We start from the raw sequence: 19,233 nt of genomic DNA, 5'->3' as shown, positions 1-19,233 counted from the left end.
CCTCCGCGCGCGCCTCGGAAGGAGGAGGACGGCGCATGCGTCCCGTGAGCGCGATGGGGTGGAGGGACGGAGAAGGCGGGCCTTCCCCTCCCCGGCTCCCCCTCCTCCCCTTTGCCCAGGAACGGGAAGGGCGCGTGCGCAGTACGAGGCCCCTGGTCCGGGACGCGGCGCGAGCTCCGCAGCCAGCAGCGAGCGCAGCCCAGGCGAAGGCGGGGAAGAGGCAGCGCATCATCGGAGCGGCGGCGGCTGTCATCCTTCTTCCTTTATTTTATTTTTTTTGCAAAGGCCCGGCTGTGCAGTGAATGCTCCGGTGCTGCGTTGCATTTCGCTGCACGGCATTGCTCTCCGGAGCCTCGGGCCTTCCTGCAGCAACCTCCCTCCGCCACCTTTTCCTTTCCTCCCAGGGAGCAACGCCCCCGTCGATTTTCCAACCCCTCCTCCCCATTCCACCTCTCTTATTTATTGATTTATTTATTTTTAGTTATTATTTAAAAACCCCAGCGAAGTGGGCCCGTAGATTGCACACGCCTACCCCCTCCGCCCGCTCCCCGTGACCACCAACCATGTCCCCCACGGCTTGCAACGTTGCATTCCGTCTCCAGCTGTGAACGCCCCTTCCCGCTTCTCCTTGCACGCCCACCTTCCTTGCATTGGCGCCCGAAGGTGAGAGAGCAACGCCCCCAACCTGGGGCTGCCTTGACCCCTGCCAGTTCTTGGGTCTAACCTTTCCAAGCCTTCGGAGCTGTAGCTTGCAGAGCATCAGTTATCATTCTTCTTATTGGGTCCAAACAGCACCTGCCTACCCCCTTCCTTCCATCACCCCCACCAAATAGTCCCCCTTTTGCTCTGAGCCCCTTTGCCCAACAGAGCCTTAGTCCTGCCCCAGCATACCCAAGTTTCCTTATGCACCAGGATCCTGTGGTTTCCTTGTCTTACTTTGGTAACTGTTTTTTAGCCAGACAAGCTGAGATTCCATCCTGGGCTGGCAAGGTTGCTCCTCCTTCACAGCATCGGTGAAAGCTTCCGCCTGGAGAACAAGGCTTGCACAGCCACCCCCAAGGTGCTGCTTGCCCCGTTCTGTGCTGCTTGGCACCGCCTTAGCCCTCTGAGGTGCCGCATCCCTTCCCTGACATCGCCATGAGCTTCTTTGGGTTCGGACAGAGTGCGGATCTGGAATTGGTCCTGAGCGACGCAGAGAGCAGGCGCCGGGCAGAGCATAAGACCGAGGAGGGCAAGAAGGAGAAATATTTCCTCTTTTATGACGGTGAGACAGTTTCGGGGAGGGTCATCCTCACCCTCAAGCACCCAAACAAACGGCTGGAGCACCAGGGCATCAAGGTGGAGTTCATTGGGCAGATCGGTAAGTTCGGTCGGTACTTACCATCCATGGTGGCAAAACTAAACCATCAGTTGGTGCAGTTGGATTATTTGGGGCCACATTCACACCATACATTTAAAACACTACCATACCAAAACAGTCATGGTTTCCTTCCCAGTAGAATTATGGGAACTGTAGTTTAAGGATTCTGAGAGTTGTTAGGAGACCTCACAGAGCCACTGTTCTCAAGAGTCCCCTGGGAAGGAGTGGTGGGAAACCACTCTGGGAATTGTACCTCTGTGAGTGGGATAGGGGCCTTCCAACGGCTCTCAGGACCCTTAACAAACTACAGCTCCCAGCATTCTTTGGGGGAAGCCATGGCTATTCAAAGTGGTGTCATAGGAGTTTAAATATATGGTCAGAATGTGGCCTTGGACTCTGGATTTATTGGTCTTTGGGTGGGGTGGGGAGAAATAGTGGCTTTTTAGATAGCAATAAGCCTCCACAGTCAAAGGCAGAGATGCTTCTAAATACCAGTTGCTGAAAGCCACAGGAAGGGAGAGTGCTGTTGCACTCAAAGTCTGCTTGCAGGGTGTTCCACAGGCATCTACTTGGCCGCTGTGAAAACAGGATGCTGGATTAGATGGGTCATTGGCCTGATCCAGCAGGCTCTGCTTATGTTCTTATGTAGTCACGTCTTGAACATGTGGATGTCTGCCCCTGACTCTGACAGCAGGGATGGTGCTGAGTATGTCAAAGGCTCAGGGTCTGGGTTGGTAAAAACAATTTGCTGGGAGTAGTTTATATGCATAGATGCACATAGATGTCACAAAAGGCAAGCTAATGTAATTCCCCATCCAGATAACCCCAGATAAATTCTTCAATTAATGTGCACGCGTGCACCTGCACCTGCAAATCACCCCAAACCAACTCCTTTTCTAGTCGTCTGCCCCCAGTTAATTTTCCCAATGGGTACTGCTCCAAATCAGTTTAGTTCTAGTTCAGTTGCCCCTATTCATTATCCACCCTGTATCACCTTCACATAAAGTCATCTTCATTTAGCCCCCCAAATTTAATATTCTACCCAGTACAGGCAACTCCCTTCATGTGTCAATTGGACGCGCCTGTAATGGTCCCCGCCTGCAATTCAAATCAATTTCCCCTGAATGTGTTATTCAGAATCCACTGGGCTGTTGAAAAAGATTTGTGTAGGATGTCTGGCAGCATCACCACATTTTCTGTGTATGGTCTCAAGACACATTCATGAACAGTAGGGCTATCTGTGGCAACTAGCCATGATGACCGTGTTGTACCTCCACTGTCAGAGGCAGTATCCTCTGAATATTAGTTGGTAGGAATCATGCTGTTGCATTCAGGTCCTGCTTCTGGGCTTCTCATAGGCATGCTGTGGGCCATTGGCCTGATCCCATAAGGCACTCTTTGTGCTCTTCTGAGTCAGTATACCTCTTGGTAAGAAGAGTGGGCTGATTTTCATGCTGGATAGGTCTACTCAGAGCTATTAGGCAAGATGGATGAATAGAAGCTCTATGTATCAAAGCAGTATACCCCTTAGTATAAAGGGAAAAGAGAGAGAGAGGCCTAGTGAACAGAACCTCACAGACATAACTAGCATATATATCTCTTTATACCATATGCTGAAGGAGAAGAATAGTTGGGAAAGGGAACTGTTTTAATAGATAGACGGTACAGGCTCTGGGTTCTTAAGATGTGCTGATAATAGGCACATCTCCTTGTCAAATTCAGCTCCACCATGTTGTAAGCAAGCGAAGGTGTTTCTGAATTTTCAAGGGAGACCCCTTCCATTTTTCTTATTGCTGCTTTTGAACACAACCATTGATTTAGCCTAGTTGGAGGGTGGCCCTCCAGATGTTGCTGGGCTACAACTCCCCATCATCCTTGGTCATTTCCCATGCTGGCTGGAGCTGATGGGAATGAGAGTCCAACAACTCTTGGAGTTCCCTAATCTTTGGCTTAGTGTTGCCTTGTCCCAGCCTGGAAAAGCTGTGCTCTCTGTGGTTTGCAATCCTTCCAGTGGTGTTGACCAAGATAGACGGGGAGGATAGCAGGCAGGGGCACGTGGACCATGTCTTTAAAAAGAGAGACAAAGAGAAAGTTGGTGTTTCTGGCTGCTGTGACTCACAGCCATTGACAGCCCTCAGGTGGGAGTCGAAGAAGCAGCCTTGTGCTGAGTCAGACCACTGGGTCCATCTGACTCAGCATTCTCTACCTTGCCTGGCTGACGGTGGCCCTCCAGGGTTACAGGCAGGGGTCTCCCCTGGTCCCAGCCCCACCTGGAGATTGAACCAGGGACCTTCTGCTTGCAAGGTAGATGCTTTGCCCCTGAGCCATGGCCCTCTAATGAATCTAATCATTGGGTCTGTCCTGGCTTGTATTGTCCGCTCCAGTAGGTTACTGCTTTTCCAGCATCCCAGGCAAAGTCCTTCCTGTCCCATTACAGGCAGTGATGGCCACCAACCTGGATGACTTTGAAAGAGGATTAGACATATTCATAGAGTAAAAGGCTGTCGGCAGCTGCTAGCCAGGATGGCTGTATTCTGCCTCCATTGTCAGAGACATAATTCCTCTGAAAACCAGTTGCTGGGAATTTCATGTGGGCAAAGTACTGTTGCACTCAACATCCAGCTTTCGGGCTTTCCACGGACATCTGATTAGCCACTGTGTGGGCATAATGCTGGACTAGAGGAGCTATTGGGCTGATTCAGCAGGTTAGTTTTATGTTCCTGCTACTTGCTCCTTTTAACTGGAGGTGCCAGGATTCAACCTAGGACCTTATTGGGTGTGCCAGGCAAATGTTTTACAGCTGAGCTACAGCCTGCTTTGATTTTTGTTCTCACCAGCAGTGAACTTGGGGTTTTCTTCTGAGAATACTGATGTTTGCCTCTGCCAATAATGGTAGAAAAGGTTACCTGACTATCATTTATTTGCGCAACTGCTGATCGGTGGGTGGATGCAAGCTGCCTGTCTGAATACCAGTCACTGGGGAGCAACAGCGGCAGAGGTCTCTTGCGCTGATGGGCTCAAAAACTGTATAAGCATGATGATGGGTGGGCACAACAAGTCTACACTTAAACTGAGCATGCATGCAAATATAAGTAGTAGCCAGTGTTTTATGACAAGGCCAACTGTTAACAACAATCTCTTTAGGCACCTTAAGTTATTAGCAGTAGTGTGGTAAATTCAGAAGTGCAGGGTTCCTTCATGATAGTCATAGCCCCCTAGAAACGGCTGCCACTGAATCTAGGCTCCCTCTAAAATGTAAGTTGCAGTTAATCTGCTTTTTCTTGTCCCATATTTTCCTATCCGGGATTTGATCGCCTGCCCACGCATCCATTGCCCTTCAGGTTGATGCTCATGTTACCCTTTCATACAGTGTTATTCTGTCAAGCTCCAGCTGAGAAAAAGCCCTGCTTTCATATATGAATCCACATGATTCTTTACCAGCACAACCCAGGCACCTAACAATGTTGACCTGGAAATGGCCACAGGCATCACATTTGATTGTGATGCAGGTGTCGAGAAAGTGTATACCCTGGCCCACCTCCTTGTCAGTACAAGGGAACCCAAACTTAATACATGTACTTGGCATAGACATTCTTAACGTTGCACTCTGTGGGCAACACTTGCATCACAAAATCTGTGCATGCAGGAAAAATAAACTTGAGAATCCCAAATATCCGGGAGCATTTGGAACACCAAACTGGCATGTTGAAGATACAGGGGTTGGCTGTGGTTGTGTGAAGGATCCACCGCATGCTCAGTGTTTCCCCAGCCCCTTCTCCCCTCCTCTTGCAGTCTCCAAAACTGATCTAAGTGGATGGAGTAACAAATTGGGGTTGATTTCTGGCAAACTCATTCGGCTTTGTGAGTTCGTTGTTGGCCGGCTCCTTTGCCTGGCTTTCCAGATTACATGAAATGTTGTTACTAACAGTAAATGCTTATGTGGCCAGGATTCTGTACCCGCTTTCGGTTCTCTCTCTGTGGTGCATCCACGCCTCCTAGTTGTTTTTGCAGTCTGAGAAGCCGGATGACATCCCAAGTGCCTATTATTACGTTGGAGGGGGGGAAAATTCTGGCTTTCTATTTTGATTCCCTTGTTCCATGTGGTCAGCTCTGACTGTTCCCTGAGCCAGGGCTTGTGGGAAGAACCTCCCGCCTTCCCCAGCTATACTCTGTCAACCTGTTTTTCCTGCCTCTGCTTATTAGAAGGAACCTGAATGGCAGAAGACCTCAGTTCAATTCTAATTCATCCTTCCAGGTGTGGTATCTAGACATTAATGGCGTGGCAGGAGCAACAGTAATATAACAGGGAGGGTGGCTGTTTGGGGGAGGACTGCAGATCAGTGGCTCATGCTTTGCAGGTCAGGGATCATGCTTTGCAATCAAAAGGTGGTCAGGTTCAATCCCCAATAGCTCAAGGAAGGAAGGGTCCACTCACTGCCAACCAGTACTGAACTGGGGGGAGAAATAGTCGCTTAACACAGTTTCCTATTAATCCATCCTTACCTTTTTACAAGGCACCAGATTGGTACCTGCTTTTTCAGATCTAGTTACTGTTTAGTCCATCATTGGTTGGTCCTTCAGCAGGAGCTGAAATCCGATAGGCATAGGATTGCACTACACTCGCTTCCTGGGAGCACAGTACTATTGAACTCAATGAGGTTTTCTTCTGACTTGGCATGTGTAGTCCTGTGAGTGTAGTAGAGCCGATGTTTTAAACCTTTGGCCCTCCAGATGTTGCCAAAGGTTGCCAAACTGCAGCCCCAGCAAGCGTGGTCAGTGGGCAGGGGTGATAGGAGTTGCAGTTCAGCAGCAATTGGAGGGCCAGTGGTTCCCCACGTCTTTAGTACACAAAGCTTTTTTTTTAAAAAAAATGATGTCTTAATTTTACATCCTCAGTAAACATCTGAAAAGTTTTTGCAACAGCTAAGAGTAGTTGAACGGAAACAATTTGATTAGGAAAAGCAAGTTAAATAAATTGTGCTTGGTGTGGTTTAAATGTATGCAAACAATTCAGAGTATTACTTGAAAAATTACTTTTATTGGAATGCTTGCAAACATTTCAAGACTTGACAACAAAATAGCATACACGTTGCCTGTTACTTCAATTTTAAGAAATAAAGTGAAGGCACTGAAAACTGCTTAACATTTTTATTTTCATGTGCTGGATTAGTTGTGTGCATAAATCTTAGCGAGAAGACGTTTTAAAAAGCTAATTGCAGCTTTGAATTTAGATTTGACTAGTTGCTGTATCCAGTTTGACTTGTATTGTAGTTATTCATTGTGCTACTAATTGATTTTTTATGAAACAACACGTTTCTAAAACTGGTAAGCTTTGCATAAGAAAAATATTGCATTGGAAAGTTTTCTTTAAAAATTCCATGCCAGAAGATTTTGTCCACATCACTGCTTGAGGGAGGGCTGTCATGACAATTCAGGTGTCTACTGCAGGTGAAAGCCCTAAACAACTTGAGAACCTATTGGCTTTTGGAACTGCTTTTTCCTTGTGGATCTTCCTGGGCCCTAAAATAATCTGCTGGTGCCCTCCTCATTTCTGAAGCACAGACAATGGCAATAAGAGAGAGGGTCTTTTCAGGGTCTTTCTCTATTTATGGAACACTATTTGTATAGACTCACCTGGCACCTAATGTTTTTTCAGCACCAAGGAAATAAATTCTTCCAGGACTTCTAAAACAACTTTTAGAGATTATTTTAGCATCTCAGATTTCAGCCTCTTTTTAATGTGAAGGTTATTAGTCTTAGGGTTTTGATCTCTATGTGATTGAGCCAGCATTGATACTTATTTTTTCTTGTTGATTAGCTGCATCCATTTAAATTGTTAGCTTTTTTTTGCTGGTGCTTTGATATACTTTACTGCAGGGCTGGGCTGACTTCAGGCTTCTACTTTGCTGTTTACTGGAACCCCTAGATCCACCAACCAGTGCTTGGCCAAAAAAACCTTGTGCTTAGAGCTAAAGAATTCTGACCTCAGTAATTTATTTTGGGTACTAGAAAATAACAGAGCTCACCGGCTTCACACACAAAAATCTACCGTTGGTTAGCCCAAGCTGCTTCTTTCTTTTTCTTCAGCAGCATAATTTATGGCAAGAAGGATTCGTTTTATTGCTTCTATTATTAAACAATTGGGAGCCATAAATCCTTGCTAATCTACTGCTAGTCACTCAGAGATCTAGATCTACCAGTTGATGCAGGGCTACCTTCTGCCTTAATGTTCCTTTCCTATTATCTTGCACTTCACCTGGAGGCTTCTAGAATGAGGCCACAAATAGCCTTGCTTCACCAAGAATCTTTCACTTCTAGAGCTATATTACGATCGAGGGAACCACCATGAATTCGTGTCACTTGTGAAGGACTTGGCCCGTCCCGGAGAGTTCACCCAGTCACAGACCTTTGATTTTGAATTCACACACGTGGAGAAACCGTACGAATCCTACACGGGGCAGAACGTGAAGCTGAGGTGAGCTCCATCTCCGCTCCTCCAGCCTTTCCCAGTTTTCTCAGCAGCAATGCCACTAAGATGCCACTAAGAAATTGACCTCCTTCAACCTGGTGCCTAGCAGGTGTTTTGGAATACAACTGACAGCTTTACTGGCTGGGACTGGTGGGAGTTGGAATCCAGAACATCTGGAGCTGTCAAATTGGGGAGATCAAGGCTTTGGTTGTCTGAAATAAAGTTACTGTGGTGGAATTAAAAAGTAGGAATCTCTGTGGACTTTACCCGTGTGGGTAAACAAAAAAATAGAAATGTCTCAGTGCCTGGATTCAGCACGCGAGACTTGCACATGAAGAGTCCCAGTAGCAGAGTCTTAAACTCACAAAAATAAGCAGCAATATAGCATTAGAAATATAGGTTGTTAAACATTTTTTGTCCCATTCAGCTGCACACAGCAGCTGACCTTTTTCTACCCCTCTTACAATGAGCAAACCACATTCTGTCAAGTAAGTTTAAATGCTTTACTTACAGATTCAAGGTCTCAGTCATGCATTGCTTCCCCAGATATTCTTCCTCACTGGTTACATCATGGAAAAGAGAACAAACAATAGGAGGGAATTTGACTTCCTTCCTTCCATGGTGAGGGGTCGTGTCAAAGGCTTTGCCAACCCCTTCCTCCCAAGGAGAGGGGGGGCGATCTAGCTAAGCCTGGGGTGACTTACAGTATGATTGTAACTAATGAATGCTAGCTGTATTTGACCACAGTCTCCCAGAGTTTGTATGTATTTTGGTATGTAGAACCAAACCAATTTTTTTTAAAAAAATGTTTAGCCCACTGAAACCTCCAGGTATTTCCAAGTTGTCCCATTCATGCAAGGACTTCCCTTTGCACGAAAGAACTGCACCCACTCCACTGTGATTTTCTCCATAGGGTTGTGGGATTGATTAGTGTATAAGCTGTTATGGGAGCCTTTTTGGCTGACGGTGGTGCATGTGTGTGTGTAAAAATTGCATTTTCTTTTTTTAAAGCATTCATATCCCACCTTTCTATCCAAGGCCACTTATTGTCAGTAAGCTCAAACAACTGGAAAATCTGAATGCAGTTATAAAAAATCCTAGCATCCAAAACGAAAAGAAAGGTGCATTTAAGTATCTATTGCAGATGCTTAATAGACATGAACCCTCAGGCTGTTGAAAGACACAATTGGGTCTTTCGTTTTTGCAGGTACTTCCTCCGGGCCACCGTGAGCCGCAGACTGAACGACGTGGTGAAGGAGATGGACATTGTTGTACACACGCTTAGCACGTACCCAGAACTTAATTCCTCCATCAAGATGGAGGTGGGCATTGAAGATTGCCTGCATATTGAGTTTGAGTACAATAAATCCAAGTAAGTTGTTCCACAAAGGCTTCCTACTGAATGAGTTGGGTGTTTGAGGTTTGTATATGTGGATGTAGCCAAGTGACTAGGGAGACGTCCCTTGGAGATTGTGACTTCGTCCTTGTGCACCTCTTCTCCCATGGATGGTTGAGTGGCAGGCAATCCCTTAAAAGAGGTACAGGGGAAAACCTTAGGTCCTCAGGAGGTTGCTGAGTGACCACTCCCATCAACCTTGGGCATGCTCGCTGGGCTCAGCAACATTGTGAGAGCCCAAGGACCCCCACACTCTCCTTAAAGAATGGCAATAGCTTGGTGGTAGTATCCATGCAGAAGGTCGCAGGTTCAATTCCTTGGATGTCCTGGTAGGCCTGAGAAACCTTGGAGAGCCATTGCCCATCAGTGTAGACCAGCTTTGGAGAACCAGTTGGTAAACCAGCAACATCTGGAGGGACAAGGGTTCCCCACATCTGTCCTTGACCTGGCTGGAACTTATGAGAGACAGGAGTCCAACAGGACTGGATGATATCTGGTTTTCAACATTGCAATATGTCATCAGCTAAATAAGGACGGAGCTATGTAGAGATGGACAGTATGGCTGGGTGTTATCTAGTCTTCAACTTTGTGATATAGCGCCAGCTAAGCATTGCAATATAGTGATAAATCACAGTGTCTGAAATAAGGATGGCGCTGGTTTTCAACCTCATGATGTCTCACCAGCTAAACACTGTGATAGGCTTACTATTATATAACAATGTCTGAAATAAGGATGGAGCTATATAGAGGCATTGGCTGGCTTCACAGTTTTCCCCACATTGTGATTTTTTGCATAGCACACAAACACACATCTTGAGTCCCAATATATTTCCAGGTCAAAACTTATGAAACCAATAGCACAGGTACCCCCAAACTCAGCTCTCCAGATGTTTTGGGACTACAGTTCCCACCATTCCTGACCACAGGTGCTGTAAGTTAGGGATGATGGGAGTTGTCCCAAAACATCTGGAGGACCGAGTTTTGGGATGCCTGCAATAGCATAATATGGACTTGAAACCAGTTTTGGACGATATATCACCTGGCCCTAGAGTCCCAACATCTGGGGGGACCTATCATTCTATTTTGTTGTTTAAAGGTTGTTATCAATTTGTTAATGCTTGTTTTGACCCACTTTGATCTGAAGAAGCTGGGTAGATTTTAAAAATAAAATAAAATAAGCAACATGCAAGCAAACAACTCTGAAAAGAGAGATTCTCTGGTCTGTTGAGTCTATTTTCTTTGTTGATTTCCGGCTCTCCCCAGGTACCATTTAAAAGACGTGATCGTTGGGAAAATCTACTTCCTCCTAGTGCGGATCAAGATCAAGCACATGGAGATCGACATCATCAAGAGGGAGACCACGGGGACCGGCCCTAATGTTTACCATGAAAACGATACAATAGCTAAATATGAGATCATGGATGGGGCACCTGTCAGAGGTAAGGAGGGATTCCTTGGAAGGATGCCCCAAGGCAGCCACCCCCCCCCCCAACCTGGTGGCTTCCGGATATTTTGGACTACAACTCCCAGCCAGCACAGCCAATGGTGAGGAATGACGGCAGATGTAGTCCCTGCAGCATTTGTTAGTGCATCATCCCTGTACTAAAGGGATGGCGGTTTCAGGTGGTTAACCTGGCATCTCATGCTAAAAAAGGCATGAGTTGTACCACCGAGCTGCAGCCCCTCTCCACAACACTCTTCTACATTCATCTTCCCCCACCCACTCTTTTTGCACATTTATTTACTTAAAGCATCTCAAGAAAACAAAAATGCAGCATTAAAACTGTGCTATAAGAGCATATCAAAATGGGGATTTGGGGAATTTGTACAGATCGAAACAAGGGTAGCGGCTCCTCAATTTCACACTTTGGCCTTGGTAGCTGAACGAGGACGGGAACTCTGGTCTCCTTGCTCTGAACCCAACACGAGGCGTGGCTTCCAGATGTTCCTGTCGTCGCTCACCATTGGCCCTGCTGGCTGGGGCTGATGGGCGTTGTAGCCCAGCAATGCCTCAAAGGCTGCAGGTGCTGTATTCCTGCCCAGTGCACCTATTCGTTGCACCATTGCTCTTGCTTCAGTGGAAACACGAAAACAAAACCAGTGGGAAGTTCTGTTCATCTTACGCTTTGCTGTTATAAGTGTGTTCCAGCTTGGAAAATTGCTTTTGCTTTTTTTTGGCGTCCTTTGCAGGGGAGTCCATCCCCATCAGGCTCTTCCTTGCTGGCTACGAACTGACGCCGACCATGAGGGACATCAATAAGAAGTTCTCGGTGCGCTACTATCTCAACCTCGTGCTGATTGATGAGGAGGAGCGGCGCTATTTTAAACAGCAGGTGAGGTGGCGTGGGGCCCTAACAGCTGCCTGAGGTCCCAAGCGGGCAGGCCTGCTATGGGAAGTTCGACGCAGACAGTGGGGCTGTTGTCTCCCCTTTGCTGCATAGTTAGGATATGCGGAACCGGTAACTCTCCAGATGTTTCCGGATTGCAATTTATCAATCCCTTACCTTTGGCTATGAACTGAGTCTCTCTCTCTCTCTCTCTCTCTCTCTCTCTCTCTCTCTCTCTCACACACACACACACACACACACACCCTACAGTGACACCTTTTGTGATACTGTTGCCTGGATCCTGAGGGTTTTGTGTGCATAGGCAGCGCCCATTTTAGGCACAGCCAATACAGTGGTACTTTAGGTTACAGACACTTCAGGTTAAAAATGCTTCAGGTTACAAACTCCGCTAACCCAGAAATAGTACCTTGGGTTAAGAACTTTGCTTCAGGATGAGAACAGAAATCATGCAGCGGCAGCAGGAGGCTCCATTAGCTAAAGTGGTACCTCGGGTTAAGAACAGTTTCAGGTTAAGAACGGACCTCCAGAACAAATTAACTTCTTAACCAGAGGTACCACTATATGTGTGCGATTGCGCACATGTGCCTCATGGTAAAGTAACCTGAAAATGTCACCAAAAGGGACGGAATGAGGTGTTATGCAGGCTTTTTTATGGTGTTTAAAATATGCACGGTTTCACTTGAACAAGCGGAGCCATTGCCTGTATTTCAGGGGGAAACGGACACATGCATGTGAATGACTTTGACAAGGAAGGGATGTAGCTTAGCGGCAGACTGTGTACTTGGTGTGTGGAAGTTCCCAGGTTCAATCCCCAGCCTCTCCAGTAGGGCTGGGAATGCCCCCTGCTTGTACTCCTGGAGAGTTGCTACCTGTCACCAGGGACAATACTCAGGCCCCATCTGCACTATACAGTTAAAACGATATCATACCTCTTCAGATTTTCGTGGTTGCTCTCCTCCCCACTTGCCAGAATCCTCAGAACTGTAGCTTAGGGTGCTGAGTTGTTAGGAAACCCCTCTCCCCATCACTGAGCTACAATTCTCAAGAGTGGTTTGACTTTATTATTAAATTTATTTATATCCTGCCTTTTCCCCAGATAAAATACAGAAGACTGAAAACATATAGCATGTAATAGTTAAAAAGTAACTCATCATCATCATTATCAAACCTTTATTGGCATCACATACAAACATTCAGAATAAATAGGCCAGTGCGATCTTGTCACCATTTCAACAGTACAGTCATTTGCCAAAGGGAAGAAGAGATGAGCAATCTATTTCAAAAAAAGTAATTAAACTATAATAAAATTAAAACAGATCTATTAAAGTACAGATAGGAAAAACAGCACAGCACTATTTGAAAGTCCTTTCCTTAACAAAACAGCACCCAAAAACCTGTCCGAATTAAACAAGTGTCCACCTGCCAGCAGAAGGACAAGAAGTAGGGAGCCAGTCGGGCCTCTCTAGGAAGGGAATTCAATCCCTCTTCCCAGGGGACTCTGGGAATTCTCGTTCTCTGAGAAGAAGAGGGGTCTTCTAACAACTCTTGGCACCCGTAACAAACTGCAGTTCTAGACGGAACTTTTGGTCTGATGCGTGGCACATACCAGGGGTACCAACTGATTAATAATACAATCCCATCTCTCCTTTTGCGGGAGCAGGAGGTGGTGTTATGGCGCAAAGGCGACATTGTGAGAAAGAGCATGTCCCACCAAGCTGCCATTGCCTCTCAGCGGTTCGAAGGCACGTCTTCCCAGACAGAGAGCAGAACGCCCAGCCAGCCTTCAGAGAACAACGGCCGGCAGTGAGGGGGTTGCGGGATGAGGGGTTCCAAAGCGCTTCCGTGGTCAAGGCTTGAAGACGTCGATGAGGAAGGAGAACGCAGAACGGATCTTTCACCAGAGACTTGCGAACACAAATTATCTTGTCAGGTTGTGTGTGTGTGTTTTCTTCATTTTTCTTTGTTCCTTTCCCCCTGAGGACTCGCAACTTAACGGAATGGGGAGGGAGCCAACAGACGCAACGGCATCAAGGTTTTCCTCCCTCTACATTCAAATATTCCTTGGGGATAGGGCGGGGAACTGGGTCCGTGGCTTTAGAAGGCATGATGAAGGGAAGGGCGGCTGGTGAAAAGTGTGTCTGTGTTCTCACATGATGCTAAAAGCACCCCCCCCCCTCAAAAAATGTAAAAACACCCCCATCGGTTTTACTGTACATTTGGGTTTTTAAATTTTTTTTTTAAGAGCGCTCCATTTACTCTTCCTCAGTGGCATTATTCATATGTGTACATAAGTAGCACCAGAGAGGCTCATTTAGCATTCAATAATAATAATTTCCCCAGCATTTCTTAAACTCCTAAAAGCTGATGAGACACTTCTTTCCCAAATAAAAATCTGGGAGTCTCGCTTCATTCTTACACCCAAAACGGTTTTACTTTTTAAGGTAAATGTTATGTCCCTGGGTGAGTCTGTGTTCTGAGCACAGCTCCTGCTTAGAAGGAAGCAGATGCACCACAGCATCTCTTGCAGACACACACAGCGGACAGCCTCTGAAGGCAGGCATAGGAAGATCTGCACTGGCTGTGATTTGAATGACTGACTGGAGAGGTGGGCCTGGTAAATCGCACAGAGAGGCGACAGGGAACCTCTTTGGCTAAGTCGGTGCAGTGGGCTCCTGGTAGCATGGCCCTCCAATGTGATTAGATTCCAACTCCTTATTAGCCCAAGGCGGTATCGATAAGGGGCAGGGTTGGTGGACATTGTGGTCCAGTAACATTTGGAGGGCCACAGGTTCCCCACCCTCCATTAATTTAATTAACTTGCTGATTGTGGCATGGAAATTGATTTTTACCCTCTGTCTTTCGAGTTTCTTTTGTCAAACTGGAAAAACAACACTGTTTTCACAGAGTTAGATGTGTGCTGTTGAGATTTCCTTTGTTTTCAATGAAGGAAAAACTGGAGCGCGAGGAGGAAAGCTGCACACCCCGTTTCTGTTGTAGCCCACTTTAAAACATACCCTCCCCAATAGCATTCTCCTATTTCCCAAGCTGCATGCACTCTGTTGCTATTCCAAAAGTTGGATCAGCACAGCCCATTCCCAAACTGTGTTCCGTGAGGGAAAACTCCCCAAGGACCTGGTACCTTCTATATGTACATTCCTTGATCGCTGAGGTGGTCCACGCTCTTTCATATCCTAAAAGCGAACCTTCGGGGAGGTGGAATGGCAAGCTGTGTCTAAAAGTGCATCCCTTAGGATTAGATATTTGGAAAGCACTGATGAATTGGGCTGCTTTTCCCTAAGTGTGCTGGGGGCACCTGCTCTTGGACATATTTCCCCACATCCTATTAAAGAACACACACACCCTGCAGCCAAAGCTTCATCTCCCTGCACCCCCCCAAAAAAAGCCTGATACAAGCTTAAAGTTAATTGAATACTAAAAATGTACAGAGTTAAATAGATGTGTCTTGTTCTGTAAGCATGAGTTGGTTTTATTCGTCTTCACCGTTGAGATTGACTAAGGAGAACAAACACAGTCACTTTCTTCCCTCCAAGGCCATTTTGTGATAAATATGCACTTTCTTCTGTAGAGGTGGGCGTAAGACTGAATGTCACCTCAAAATATTCAGAAATTCGTTGGTTGAGTTGCTCCCCCTCTAAAACAAACAATTTACCCGTAATTTAATAGCATAAATATTTCTCTGATTTGCCTTCTGACTTCAGCACTTTCAGGAATGTTTCTTTTAAGCTTCTCCCCTCCTTATTTTCCTTCTGTGAATCAATGAGAACTAGAAACCTGGGCACCACAGCTGCTCCCTCCACAAAAATGAAATCTACTTGCAGTTCTAACAGATTCCTGGGACCAAGCAAATGTTTTGTTTTTAAGACATCCACACCTTCATTCCATTTCTTAATCAGTAGGATATATCTATGCAGAGATTCTACCAGATTGCTGTAAAAGCATCAGAGGACATGACAATTGTCAGCTTTTATTTTAGGAAAGAGACACGTGGGCAGCTCATGTGCATGTGATGGCTAAAAATGTGTAGGCTATGCCTGATGAAATTTCAGAAGGCAAAGGGGCTACTTGAATAAAATTTCTGGTGGCCTGCGTGTGTTTTTCCCTGTATCAAAGTGATTAAAGTGCATTTTTTTTACAGCTTGTAGAATAAATTCCACAGAATTGTCTTAAATTTGCAAAATTAGAGCAGGGTACATGATTTCAGTTTTCTCAGTTGTCCTTATGCAGAACTACCTTTCTTTCATAGAATTAAAGTACTGTAGAGTTGGAAGAGACACCAAGCGTCATCTGGACCAACCCCCCTGTCATGTTTGAATTGAAAACACCCCCACCTATTTGGAAATACAGTTCTCTGAATAATCCATCCTTTACATGAGGGATGGGGAACCTGTAGCCCTCCAGATGTTTCTGGACTACAACTGCCATCATCCCTAAATCTTGACCATGCTGAGCAGGGTTTATGGGGGTTGGAGTCCCTAAGCAGTGGGAACCTGTAGCCCTTCCAAATGTTGTCGGGACTCTAAATCACAACATCCTTTACTATTGGTCATGGTAGCTGGGGCTGATGGGAGCTGGAGTTCAGCAACATCTGGAGGGCCACAGCCAAGCCGGCCATTATTGGAAAGCTATTTCTCCCTGTTGCTTTGCGACCCACGGATAGACAGTTCAAGGATTGTGCGTTGCTTGCAGAGGAGGGGAGAGAATACAATGCCTTCTGTAAAGTGTAGGTAGATCTTGCAGTCCTGCTTGAGCATAAAGCCATATTCTCTAGCAGGCTGTATTCTGAAGAATACCACTGCAAATGTATTTTTAAACAGGGGCTGTGCCCTTGCTCACTTCACCTGCCAACCTTCCTCCCCTCCCTTTACACCTCACCAAAAAAATTCCTCCTCTCCATGGTTCATCTGGGCCACCCACTGCCTATGTATCCATCTTCTGGTTCCCTCACCTTGCCTGGGCTGCTGGAATCTCCACCCTCCAGTTCCCTCCTCGACCGTCCTTTTCCCTGAGCAGCTTGTCACACTGTCATTTCCATCACCATCTGGCTGTAGCCAAGAGAACTGTAGTGTGATGACATCCTTAGAATTTTTTATATTGCAGAGATACAGAATCTGGTACTAGCTAGTGGGGTCCATGCAAATAACATTCTTATCTTTATTCTGACAACACCTTTATGAGATAGGTCACTATTAACCCCCATTTGGACAGATTGGGAATGAAAGCTGTATGCCTAGGATAGCTAATTTGGTGCCCTCTGGGTGTGGCTAAACTGTCTATTTCCCATCACCCCTAGCCAGCATGGCCAATAAGGATGATGGGAGCTAAAGTCCAAAATATCTGGAGGACACAAAGTTGGCTATCTGAGCTATAAGCCACACCCATATCCCCACCAGTGGATCACATGTTGGAGCAAAGATTTCAAAGCCAATTCTCTTATGTCACAGAGACAGGAAACCAATGCTCTGACAGCTGTAACTAATGGGGACATTCCCCCCTTCTCAAGTTTTTTTGTTGCTAATGCTTGCCGTCTACTACTTTGAAGGTTTTAGAATCAGACAAATATGTTGCTAGGTTGGCAGAGAACCTGTGGCTCCCCCCAGATGTTGCTGAACTACTCCTTCCATCAGTGTCTGGAGGACCAAAGGTTCCCTCTCCCAGAGCTTGGGAGTCCTACATTAAGTGAGGAAGAACTGGCATCTCACATACGAAGGCCAAGGATGTTCCACCAAGAAGAAACCAGGCTGAAACAAAACACCAAATATGTTGGGTCCGCAAAGGGGAGAGATGATGCTTTGGCTCTCACCACGAAGCAGGCTGGGTGCTGCTCCTAAGTTTATGCCACCCCTCATTCTTGTGTGCAACAGCTCCTTTGCTGTGCCAGGACAGCAGTGAAACCATCTTCATAGTTTTTAACCAGCTTCTGGTGATCATTCCTGTCCTGTCGGGTGATTCTTGCTGCAAGGCTGTTTTCTGCCTATTTAGGGGATACTTAGTCAATAGGGTTCTCCCTGTTTGGAGATGTAAAGTGGGGAGTGTAAATGCTTTCCAGCTGCACATAATGGCTGGTGGCTGTTCAGACCTAAAAGACAAACCTCCTCCACAGCTGGTGATGAATTCTTAGTTTTGTAAAGCCATATAATATGTGCTGGCATTGGATATACGTTAGTGGTTTTGAAGCTTTTTAGCATTCAGGCTTCTGTCTGGATCTCGCTGTTTATTGGGCCACAGCATTTTGTGACCTGTACCAACTGCATGAGGGGGTATTGAAAGAACTTTGCATTAGATCTCAAGAGCCAGGGGTGTGTGTGTTTTTTGTTTTCCAGGCCAAGGGTCCAGAGCAATATATGCCCCACATTTTAATGGAAGCACAAATCACAAGATGTGGTAGCAGGTGGAGAACCAAGTTTCTCGACAACCATAAGTTTTCATTCCGAAAAGAAAAAGCCTATGACAGGACAAATGGTTCTCACATTGAATGGTTGAAGAGTTATGCTTCCAGCTGTGCTAATAGTCCATGGTGAGATCACAGCAGCCAGAGTGTGGGCCAAATAAAGGGTTGTTTCCAAAGTAGCGCCGAATAACATGGCCCACCTGCACAAGGAATTCTGCTTGTGCAGTGGGGCTTCCTTCCCCCTTTCCCACATCTCCAGTGCCCCAAAGCAAATAGGGGGTGTGGGGAAGGAATCCCCGTTGCAAAAGCCTGAAATTTTGTGCTAGACAATATCCAGTATTTTTTTTTAGCCAAGGCACAAGTGCTCATCTCCCCATGACTAGGAGTAGTACATTATTAAAAATGGGGTGTGTGTGTGTGTGTGTGTGTGTTAAAATTATGCAAAGTAGCTTGCTGATTTGCATAATTTTATGCAGGCAGCTTGAGGCTGTGCAGCATAGAACCGCTGGTGTATTAGTAAGGTACATCATACACCCTGGTTCAGTTTCTACTAAGCCTTCTAGAGTAGGGTCCATACCCATTTTGCACCTAGCCATCCCTGGAAAAAGCCATGTTTAATGTTCATCTCCAGTGTGAGACACAAGAGAAGGAAAAAAAATCCCAAGCAAAGACCACCCACGAGGATCTGTGGCAGGGATGGGTGGGTGGGGAATCCACAGGTACTGAATTAAGCTGGGCAACTTGTAAATTTAAGCCTCTGCATTGTTTACATGTTTCTTAATTCATTGTCTTTTAAATGGTTGTATTTTTAAATGATGAGAGGTTGTTCTCCTAATTAAAAAAGAAGCCATTCTAGGCTTTCAAAGGTTGAGCGTCATGCTATTTTTCTTTGGTTGTGTGATATTTCTATTCATCTAAAAACGATTTTAAAAACCACAAAAGTGGGGTGGGAGAGTAAATCCAGGGTTTCCTGAGAGTCTCCATTTCCAGCCTTGCACCCATGCCTATGGGGTGTAGGTAATTAGGGGGAGGATAAAAAGTATTGCATATATACTCACGGGCATTCCAGATGTTATGGGGTTGCAGCTTAGTGCTTTGGAATCCAATAACACTTAAATTAGGCTTCTATCCAATTCTAGTCTTTACGTTAGCTGGATGTGACCTTTAAAAAGGTAAAGGTACCTCTGCCCGTACAGGCCAGTCGTGTCCGACTCTGGGGTTGTGCGCCCATCTCGCTTAAGAGGCCGGGGG

General features: G+C 46.0%; 1 protein-coding gene across 1 annotated transcript; it reads left to right on the top strand.

Annotated features, from left to right (window-relative positions):
• Nucleotides 1–7: 7 nt before the first annotated feature.
• On the top strand, nt 8–18,851 carry VPS26B (VPS26 retromer complex component B). Its single transcript, XM_083714922.1, has 6 exons — nt 8–1,360; nt 7,679–7,835; nt 9,037–9,201; nt 10,489–10,664; nt 11,416–11,558; nt 13,234–18,851. Exons 1-6 carry the CDS (start codon nt 1,138–1,140, stop codon nt 13,378–13,380), a joined length of 1,011 nt encoding a protein of 336 aa, XP_083571048.1. The 5' UTR covers nt 8–1,137; the 3' UTR covers nt 13,381–18,851.
• The last annotated feature ends 382 nt before the right edge of the window (nt 18,852–19,233 follow it).

Source organism: Podarcis gaigeae (assembly GCF_964106915.1).
Source record: "Podarcis gaigeae genome assembly, chromosome: 15".
In the NCBI taxonomy this organism is placed as follows: Eukaryota; Metazoa; Chordata; class Lepidosauria; order Squamata; family Lacertidae; genus Podarcis; species Podarcis gaigeae.
The sequence above is the reverse complement of the archived record's forward strand: the minus strand, read 5'-3'. Positions and strand labels throughout refer to the sequence as shown.

Coding starts and splice junctions, on each gene's coding strand:
- VPS26B (XM_083714922.1), top strand. CDS start 1,138: ATGAGCTTCTTTGGGTTCGGACAGAGTGCGGATCTGGAATTGGTCCTG. Junction 7,836..9,036: donor GGGCAGAACGTGAAGCTGAG/GTGAGCTCCATC, acceptor TCGTTTTTGCAG/GTACTTCCTCCGGGCCACCG. Junction 11,559..13,233: donor GGCGCTATTTTAAACAGCAG/GTGAGGTGGCGT, acceptor TTGCGGGAGCAG/GAGGTGGTGTTATGGCGCAA.